Here is a 10,809-nt window from a genome sequence, read left to right on the forward strand (position 1 = left end):
TTATTTTTATTTTTTTTTCAATATATGAAATTTATTGTCAAATTGGTTTCCATACAACACATTTTGGGGTTTTTAAAAATGTTTTTTCCTTTATTTATTTTTGGGAGAGAGAGAGCACAAGTGGGGAAGGGGCAGAGAAAGAGAGGGAGAGAGAGAGAGAGAGAGAGAGAGAGAGGGAGGGAGAGAGAGACAGAGAGGAACAGAGGATCTGAAGCAGGCTATGCACAGACAGCACAGACCCCGATGTGGGGCTCGAACTTACGAACTGTGAGATCACGACATGAGCCAAAGTCGATGCTCGACTGACTGAGCCACCCAGGCGCCCGTGGAATTTGTGTTTTTGATGACAATTTTAGGTTATGCTTTCTTTCCTTTGTAAGCAGTATTTAACCAATTTTTTAAATATTGTCTCTAGCTCTAAGTAAATTCCTCAAGTATTGGGGCCCAAAACTTACATTTTCTAATGCTAGTTGATGTGTTGATAATGCCTATGCCTATGGTTTTTATATTTTATTGCATTTTAAGTACTTTTACTATAACATTCTTTACCTCTCTTTTTAATACTTTTGTAACAAATGATGTCTTTTTTGGTTCTCTATGTTTTCATCATTCTTCAGGTGATTTTTTTCTTTTATATCACATATTTAAGCAGCTTCCTCATGAAGGAAATATGAGCTGTGTGTAAAGGAGTGACTTGATATTTCTGCCAAGTGTATTAATGTAAATATATGAAAAACATTTTATTTGCTAATAGTCTGGGGCATTATTTCACCACTGGGCATTTTTTGCAGAAATACAGAATTAGTATTCTTTAGTTTGACTACTTATGGTTGGTAAAGGGAGAGTGGACATAATTAGCTACAATTTTTCAAAACTGATGACTAGAGATCATTTTTAGCGAGTTTGTCCCTCCTATTAATTTTTAAAGCTAAAATGCTTATCTTTAGATTCCTGAAACTATGTTCTTTACCACCATTAATGAGACATAATGACTGTGGACCCTAGAGGAAGGCTGTGGTTTGGGCACATAATGAAGATGAGGAAGAGGTGGCTAGGGACAATACAAGGACAATGATGATACTTAATGTTTATTGAGAGCCATTATGTGTTAAGCCCTGTGCTAACAACTTTACTTTCTCATTTCTCACAGCAATTATGCAATGATGTTTGACAGTTCTGCCTCCCATTTTACAGATGAGGAAACTGACATTTAGTCTAGTTACCCAAGATCACTCAGGATAAAGATACAGGTGCAGTTCAAACTCGAGTTGGGTCTGCTTTTGCAGTGTAAACTGGTAACCATGGCAATATAGCGCCCTCTCTCCGCCCAGCCCCGCCCCAGGCACCATGTCTCATTCCTGCCAACACTCCTGAGTCAGGTGTCATATATTCCCAGCAATCCTCAGATAATAAGGTTCAAAGCTGGTGGGCAGCTTTTCTTTAAAAACCACTCTGGGATTGCACATTTAAAAACAGAAGTCCCTCTTTTCCTTCTCACACATCCTAGCCTCATTGCCCTTTTCTCTCTTCCTCTCCATAGTTCTGTGGGATGACTTTCAGCAAAAAGTGACCACTCATAGTCTCTCTCTCTCTCTTTTTTTAAATTAAAAACATATTATGATACATCCTGGTGTGAGGGTAGGAGACACTGTCATTTTATTTGAGCCTCTATAGAGAAAGTCCGAGGAGCTAATGAATTTGATACCATTTCACTTTGCAGGAGGAAAAGAAGTTTCCGTTACCCAGTGATGAATGTAATGATGAAACCTAGATAGAGCCAGGTCTATGTTTCGTTAACATTTTTATTGCTACGTGCTCCCAATACAACAAACAGCATCAGTAGTTTACACTTTGATCCGAAGGAATTTTTAGCTTAGTAGAAAAGGAAGCTCAGAGACCAGAAGTATAACAAATATGTACAACTTTGTGGGAGGTTGTATGCGTGTGACGATCTTGCTCTGTATTCTCCTGTGGACCAGATGCATACATATGCAAGCAAACTAGAGAGAATTTCATTCCTGGGAAACTTTTAGGGGAAAAATAAATGACTTCCACTTGAGGTTCAGAGATTGTTTTCCTATCTGGAATTCACCTCGTTCAGTTCAACTTGAAAAGTCTTACATGAAGTAGTAGGCGATTCTTCAGAGGTACGGAGTCAGTAGGAGAAGCTGTGAGTTTACCATGGTTAACACGCGAAGGTCCCTGTACATTCTGTGCTTGGAGAGGTTAACATCACTGTAGTTCGTTCGCATAATACATTTTTAGAGAGTTCGGAAACTGACCTCAAAAACATTATGCTCACAACACTTTCTTTTTTCTTCTAAGTATTTATCTCTTTCATATACTTAAAAAAAAAGTGTTTCTAATTCATCATTTCATTAAACAGCTATTTGAGTCCATACTATTTTATGTGTCATTGAACGGGAATAAGTCATTAACTCTGTATCAACTACTTTCAAAATGCAAAAAGTGTGCATAAAATTGAATTTAATTTTAGCTCTTTCATTTGGCTGCTGTATTTGCTTAAATTTCTCTTCCATGCGCAAAATGTGCATCTCTAATTATGTCTCTCTAGTTTACTAAAATAGGTCATTGATACTAGCGTAAATATTTAGTACATAAAAATACTATCAAGAAAAAAATCACCTTTTAATAAATATCTTCAGTTCTGAATTCTATTTACAAGTACTTTACATCTACTCCCTGGAGAGAGCATTTCTGGCTTCACTGTGAGCAAGGTGACCACTGACATAAATTACTAGCACATTATTGCAGTCAGATGCATTGTGGTTGTGAACATTTGGATATGAACCATGCAGAAAATAAATATTGCAACCATTGACAAATACTTTCTTGAATCTTCTTCCAAAGCCCCAGAGTCCTGCTATACTTGGGTATCAACTGTAGTTCGTTGATGCTTTTCTCGGCTACCAACATACAAACAAATAATCTCAAAACCTTTTCCCTTTGTTGTTATTACAGTACATTGAGTATAACCGTTTGTATATGTCAACAAAGGGAAAAGAAAAAACAACACAAGAACACAGGACACTTCAGCGGTGCCTATTGGGGTCCCGGTAGTAGGGTTTTAATTTCGTCTTGCACAGGCTAACTTACTAGTCTCTGTTCCCTGTGACCACAAGTATACTAAGACACCAATCCTACCCCTTTTTATTTAAAGGCTGGAAGGTAATAGGTAAGTGGAAATCTGTACATCTGCAGCACATCTGATTTTTCTTTTTCTGTGATGTACGTATCGCATTGTTGATTAAACAAAACCACACAACAACACCCTTTGTGTTGTCAGCAGCTACAATTCTTCTTGTTCATAATATTCTGCCTTGAAAATCAACCCATAGAATGTCAAATAAGGCAATACTCAACAACAGGCATCTAGAGCATCCAGAAATGTAATATAGTAAACAATCATTTGAGAACACATCTCTTAAAATAATACTGATTTCTGCAATATACAGTATTTACACGACAGCTGCAAATTCGCTCATACAATACTTCTAATATAGATAAATAGGAATACAAGTCTAAGAATTCTTTGCTCCATTTCCAAAATATTTTGTTAAAGTGTAAACTGTTGGCACCTCTTTTTTTGTTTTTAGTGTAACTTTTTAAAAATAAAAAAAATCAGCTGATATACATAATTGGTTCCAGTCCGCTTGCTGCTTTAGAGAGTGACCAACACACTTAGCAACTTACTTTCCTTCTATTAATAATCTTTGGCGCTTTCTTCCAATGAATTCTGGTAAATGAGTCAGTGCAGAACAAAAGGAGGATGAAAGCAACTAGAAAGTGAACCAGCACTTTTTGTTCCTCCACGTACAGATAAAATGAGTTGACAATTTACGGAGATTTACACTTGAAACAAGTATGCACCACGGGGAGAGAGAGCTTGTCCGGGTTTTCCTCTGATTGCTAGCCGTTGAGGTTCACTTTCTCATCTTTCCAGAGTGGGTGATCTTATGGGACGTCTCTTGTCAATAATTTTTTCATCTTTCTTTGAGGTTCTTGCCTGAGAAGAAGCACCTATTGAATCACTGACTGCAAGGAAGTGGGCGGCAGCCATTTCTGAAGATGAGTTGAGGTGGCCACTCTTGGCGGGTGGGGAGGCCAGTCTCAGAGTCTTGCTTCCTGCTTGCTGAGCTCTCCTCTGGGGTAAGTTAGCACCATCAGGTTTACTGTTTGGCCTGGAAGCAGTGACTGCATTTGGACCTCCCACTGAAGAAATCCTACTCAAAGATTTCTTCTCAGCAGGGGGCTCTGAATGGTAAGGAACCAAAGATGTAGGCACTGCTAGAGATCCAGGGAGGTCACTAGGGTTAAAGATAGCATCATCATGAGTTTCAGCAGCTTCTGGAAGGTATGGTGGTGGCAGGGTGCTACTGCGCTTGCTACATGATTCACAACATAACTTGTTATAACCTGGTATGGAGCAGTATCGTGCCAGCACCTCCATTTGACAGAAGATGGACTTGTCTCCCAAACATGGCTCATCTGTAAAAATTAAAAGACAAAATAGCACATACATCTAAACATAAAATAAAGGGGAAGAATTAAAATTGTTTATGAATATAAAAAATTTTAAGTAAAATCTAACATTAATGGGAGTTATCTAAACAAGCCTTTCATAAAAATACGAAGGTTATGGGGCGCCTGGGTGGCTCAGTCGGTTGAGCATCCGACTTTGGCTCAGGTCATGATCATGATCTCATGGTCTGTGAGTTCAAGCCCCGCTTCGGGCTCTGTGCTGACAGTTCTGAGCCTGGAGCCCGTTTCAGATTCTGTGTCTCCCTCTCTCTCTGCCCCTCCCCTGTTCATGCTCTGTCTCTGTCTCAAAAATAAAAAATAAAAATAAAAATAAAAGTTGAAAAAAATACGAAGGTTAGTGGTGGGAATGTAAATTGGTGGATCTACTACAGACAACAATGTGGAGACTCCTTAAAAAATTACAATCGGGGCGCCTGGGTGGCTCAGTCGGTTAAGCGTCCGACTTCGGCTCAGGTCATGATCTCGCGGTTCGTGGGTTCCAGCCCCGCGTCGGGCTCTGTGCTGACAGCTCAGACCCTGGAACCTGCTTCAGATTCTGTGTCTCTCCATCTCTCAGCCCCTCCCCTGCTCATGCTCTGTGTCGCTCTGTCTCTCAATAATATATAAATGTTAAAAAAAATTTTTTTTAATTAAAAATATAACAGCCATATGATCCAATAATTCTGAGAAGGGGTATTTATCTGAAGAAAATGAAAACACCAATTCTAAAAGACATATGCACCCCATGTTTACTGCGCCATTATTTACAATAGCCAAGACATGGAAATAAATGTCCAGTGATGGATGGATGAATGGATACAGAAATTGTGGTATATATATTGCAATGGAGTATCACTCAGTTATAAAAAAGAATGAAATCTTGCCATTTACAACATGGATGGACCTTTGAGGCATTATGCTGAATGAAACAACTCAGAGGAAGACAAATACTGCATGATCTCACTTGTGTGAGGAATCGAAAAATAAAACCTCATTGATACAGAGAACAGAATGGTGGTTGCCAGAGGCAGGGGCTGGGGAGTAGGTGAAATGGGTGAAGGGGGTCAAAAGGTAGAAATTTTTAGTCATAAAATAAATGTCCAAATGACTAAAGTTCATAATATTGTATTGCATATTTAAAAACTGCCAAAGGTAGATCTTTGACATTCTCATTGCAAGAAAAAATAATTTTGTAACTATATATTATGACAGATATTAACCAGACTTATGGTTGTAAGCATTTCACAATGTATAAAGATATCAAATCATTATATTGCATCTGAAACTAACATAAAGTTATATGTCAGTTATACCTCAATAAAAAATATGAACATTTGGAGAAATTCACTGAAGTAGTTCTTTATGTGCAGAGCACTTGGGTTGACCACCATTTTAATATCTCTGTCAAGAGTCTGAAGATTGAGGGTACTTTCTCTTCCTAGTAGGAACACATATCTCATTTTAGAATGAGAAAATAGGATTCATTTTGGCACAAATATTTGTAGGATATAAAGGAGACATCTTTTTTTTTCTTTTTGTTCAGTACCTTTTTTTTTTTAATGTTTATCTTTGAGAGAGAGAGAGAGAGAGAGAGAGAGAGACAGAGAGAGAATATGGAGGGTGGGGGGAGAGGTGCAGAGAGAGAGGAAGACACAGAATCTGAAGCAGGCTCTAGGCTCTGAGAGCTGTCAGCACAGGGCCTGACGCAGGGCTCGAACCCACAGACTCTTAGATCATGACCTGAGTCAAAGTTGTATGCCCAACCAACTGAGCCATATAGATGCTCCCTGTTTTTTTGTGGGTTTTTTTTTTTTAATTTTATGGTCTTTCTGGCTTTCTAATAGAGTAGCTTCTACATTAAATCTAAATTTAAAATCATAATAAATTCTAAAGACCTGTTGGAACAAATTAAATCTTAAAAATGTATTACTGAAAGAATCAAATAATATCCAGAGTCAATGCAATGGTTTCATTTTCACTACTGAATATTCTTAGGCTATTTGTTATTTGAAAGCATAACTTTGGGTAAAGTATACCAACATTCTTTTGAAAAATTCATGGTTTTAAAATTTAATTTCATTGACTTGATAACACTGTATGTACCTTACTAAAGTAACACTCATAAAACAATACAGATGTGTGTGGACTATTTTTATTATTTAAAATTTTTTTTATTATAAATTATAAGAATTAGATTCCAAAAAATTCCAAACGTTGAGCTCATGGACACATTAGTTTGTACTTATTTTCAGCCATTTTAGGGCATATCTTATGCAGAGCCCAAGAACTTGGTGCAACTCCGAAATACTGATCCTATGTCCAAATCATAAACACAAAGAATTCTAAATTGTGGCATTTATGTACTATAATCACTTAAAATTACAGTGTGTTACTGAGTAATGCCCTATGGCTAGGTAAGGAACCTGCCATATAAATTGCTAAAGAAATAAAGAACCTTTTTTTCTAAAGTTTGGGGAAGAAAAGACAGTTGGCAAGAGCAATAAACAGCTAAAATTACCACCTATACCTATTACCGATTACAAATTATAAAATTAATTATAAAATTACCTATTAGAGTTATAATACTATATCCCCTTTCCAAATTGTGGAATGACCTGTATTTGCCTGACATTTACAGATCTATTAGATGGTATGACATGTCTAAATATTTGATGTTAGCTAAGGTAATCATCTAATTATGTTGTGAACGCCTGTGAGTCATATTAACGGGTTTCACCTCAAATACCCTTATCACTTCTGAATTACCTTTTCTACGCCTGTATCTTAAAATAAGATTAATTTCTTCTTCCATATGTTTAAGGCTCTAGGTCCTGAGATGAGAGGACTTTATTTGACTTTGTATTCTCTTTTCCCTCTGACCCTTCACCCCCTTGCGCCTCCCTTCACCCCCCTCACCCCCATCTGTGGCCCAGCTCAAAGCGTGACCTATTCTCTCTGAGTCCACATGTGGGTCTCCCCTCTCTGTGTGAGCACCTCAGCACTGCACCGAATGCTTCACAACCTGGGTCTAATTAGGGCCAGAACATGCTTCTGTATGGAGAAGGAAAAGGGAGAGACAGTCTGAGAAAAAAACAAGTAAGAGCAAAAGAATACATTCATTTTATCGTAATTTGCCTCTGGACAGATGGGAAGGGCTTAACAGCAACAATGAAATAGTACATCTAAGTGGGGCTTAGGAAAAGGATTCATATGACAAAATTAATCACTTAAATTAAGGAAGCTTTTTAGCTGTTTTGTCCTGTGGCCAGATCATTATAAGAAGTTATTATAAGAAGGAAAAGCATTTTACACATAGTCTCAAAAGGCCATTTGATTTTAGTTGCAGTTTGAGACTGAAGAGAAGTATTGCTTACTTGAAATGTGTGACAGAAATGTGTGGCCTTTTCTACCTTGTAGAATTGGCTGTTGGGCCTGGATTTCAGAGCAAGAGAACAGCTACAAGAATGTGGAATCCCTAACACAGTTAGACCATCTCATTCGCACCTCTGTTGTACAATTAAAAAGGATTTCTTTCAGCTAAAGGAAAAGAACCAAGCAGCTCTCTGACAATTGGGCATATTTACAGAAATACATAGCTCTATCAGCTATTAAGGTAATAAAGTTTACTCAGAAAGTTTTTAGCCAGCCTCCTGGCAGTAATACATAAGAATAAAATATTATGGCAACAGTGAACTTCACAGTTTCTAACTGGGTAAAGTTTGTTCTTTTGGCTTTGGCTTGTGTTTTGAATTTTTAAATATACTTTTCCAGAGAAAAATGATGAAATACATAAGTCCTTTGTCTCCCCCTCATGGTCATACTTATTCTTGCTCCCATGCATTTCAAATAAAAATTTATAGTGAAATAATTTATAAGGTTTAAAGGACTTGATGTGAAATTTCCTCAAAAAAAGGTAAGACGTTTGATACAACAGTGCCTTGACAATTTTCTTGAAAAAAAGAAAGTACCATTCAACAGAGGTCGGTATTAAGGGCTTCCTATAGTGTAGACCAACAAATAGGCAACTTTTTGAGTCCCAAGTCTCACCGGTGTGACAGTAACGTCCACAGATGTCATGAGGTACAGATTTAGAAGAATGGCATTTAAGAGGAAGCTTGTGATAGGGGAGGTGGGGTGGGTAAGGGAGGAACAGAATAGGGAGGATGTATGAGGTGGCGGTGGGGCGGGGGGCAGGGGGAGAGAAAGAGAGAAAGAAACAGGCTGGGCAGTGGAAGGTACAAGAAGAAAGAGAGCCAGACACTGCAGAGGAACAGAGACACAGGGGCTGGGAGAAAGAAAGAAAGAAGGTGAGGAAGAGAAGAGACAGAGACAGGGGGTGGGGGAGATGAAGAGAGAGATACAGACACAGAGTGGGAGAGGCAGGCAGAGGAACAGGGAGGGGGAGAAAGGGAAGAGCAACCCGAGAACGAGAAAGATGGGGGGGAAAGAGAGACACAGACACATGAGCTACAAAAAGCCTGGAGGGAGATGTTAGGGAGAGAACGAAGGAATATGGGAAAAGGAGACAGGAAGAGATGAGGAGACAGAAGAGAGGGAAAGAGAGAAGGGGTGGAGGTAGGGAGAGAGAGAAGAACAAGGCTGAAAAGGGTATGTGACAGACACAGAGAAAGTGAGCAACTTATAGGCTGCAAATGACAGGAAGTCAGAGAGACAGGAAGCAAGAGTGGACCAACACAGAAAATGAGAGACAGAGGCCAGCAAATGGCGATACAAAATGAGACAGAGGACAGAGATGGATGTAAAGAAAGAAAACCACCCAAAAGGAGGAAGAAGGAGACAGAGTGATAGAAACTGAAACCATCCAACATATATTTTGTTTTACCATAGCACACTGATACGTAGTTGAAAATAAAGTGCGCTCTGCTTTTGCAATACAGCAAGGAGGCAGGCTGGGCAGACGTCTGCATGCGTGCAAGGTGTCTATTCCGCAATGCCCTAGCTGAAGCGCACCCATATGGAGGGACAGATGACGGACACGGCTTTGTGAAGGATGTTTATTACCCACATGCCTAAACTGAACAACTACAGTAATATATTTCAAAACCTTCTGCCATACTACGCCGTTCACAACTGATGTGAAATTGTAAAGACAATCACAGAGAGAAAGTAAGTCGCTTCTCCTACTAGAAAGACAAATCAGCAGCAGCTTCAGACAGACATCATGCCCTCACCCCAGCATTAGCACCTGAAAGGAACCGCGAAGGCTGCAGTGGTTATGATATAGCTCAAACTCTCATCTGGAAAAACACTATTCGGCTCATGTCTCAAGAGGGGTTTTCCTTAGATTATTTTTTGATAAGCAAACAGGAATTCCAGAGATTGTCCTGAAATTGGTTTTTTTGAGGCTTAAAGACCATGGTCAGTGCAGTGAAACCAGTCAGTGTCACACCTACCGTGACAGGGAGGCAGCTGACAAGCTCTGGAGGACTGGGGCTTCTCCCCTGCGCAGTGATCTCCAGCCCTGCAGAGGACCTGCCTCACCTCTGTTCCTTCACCGCATGTTACTGAACACTATAGAAACAAAGGCTGGAATTATAGACGTTTGTTCCACCGAGACCATCTTTCTCCCTTTCTCCATGCGTGCGCACGCGCACACGCACACACACACACACACACACACACACACACACATGCTGGCACAGCTCTGAAGATCTATTTCATTTTGGAGACAGATAATCATAGGTTTATAGCCTGACTTCATCATGTACCAGCCTGGGCACATTGCTGTTGAGAAATGGTAAGCAGACTCCAAGTGACAGTATTCTGTCAGGATCCACCTGTGAGAGGAAGGCTTCTTTGTGTTTGGAATGTAGAGGACGGACTGCGGGAAAGGCAGCCCTGGAAGGTGGCATTCTGGACCCTGGAGATGAGCCATAGTGGGTGAGGAGGAGGTAGTCAGACAGGAGGAGGGGGAAGGGCCAGCAGCGAAAAGGTAGGAGGGTCGAATGAGCATGGTCTTCTTGGAATAGTAAGAAACTTTGAGATTACAGAATTGGAATAAAGAACAACAGAGTAAGAAGAGCTAGCATGGCATTTATTGTGGTGAACATTTTGTAAGATATACACAAAGGCTGAATCCTTACATTGTACACCTGAAACTAGTGTAATGTTATATCAGCTACACCTGAAGAAGGCAGCGCTCTGACTGGAGGGTGAGGGGGAGAAGAAGAGAAAGAGGATGAGGAGAAGGAGGAGGTGAAGGAGAAGGGAGAGGAGGAGGAGGGGGAGGGGAGAAGGAGGAGGAGG

General features: G+C 39.7%; 1 protein-coding gene across 1 annotated transcript in view; it reads right to left on the reverse strand.

The window, feature by feature from the left end:
- Positions 1–1,951: 1,951 nt before the first annotated feature.
- ADAMTS3 (ADAM metallopeptidase with thrombospondin type 1 motif 3) overlaps positions 1,952–10,809 on the reverse strand; it is a 258,079-nt gene continuing 249,221 nt past the window's right edge. The window contains exons 21-22 of the mRNA XM_049630608.1: positions 9,957–10,074; positions 1,952–4,509 (exon numbers count right to left, since the gene is read on the reverse strand). Coding sequence (XP_049486565.1) covers positions 3,953–4,509; positions 9,957–10,074 — 675 coding nt within the window. The 3' untranslated portion in view covers positions 1,952–3,952. The remainder of the gene's footprint in view (positions 4,510–9,956; positions 10,075–10,809) is intronic.

This window comes from Panthera uncia, chromosome B1, assembly GCF_023721935.1.
Source record: "Panthera uncia isolate 11264 chromosome B1, Puncia_PCG_1.0, whole genome shotgun sequence".
In the NCBI taxonomy this organism is placed as follows: domain Eukaryota; kingdom Metazoa; phylum Chordata; class Mammalia; order Carnivora; family Felidae; genus Panthera; species Panthera uncia.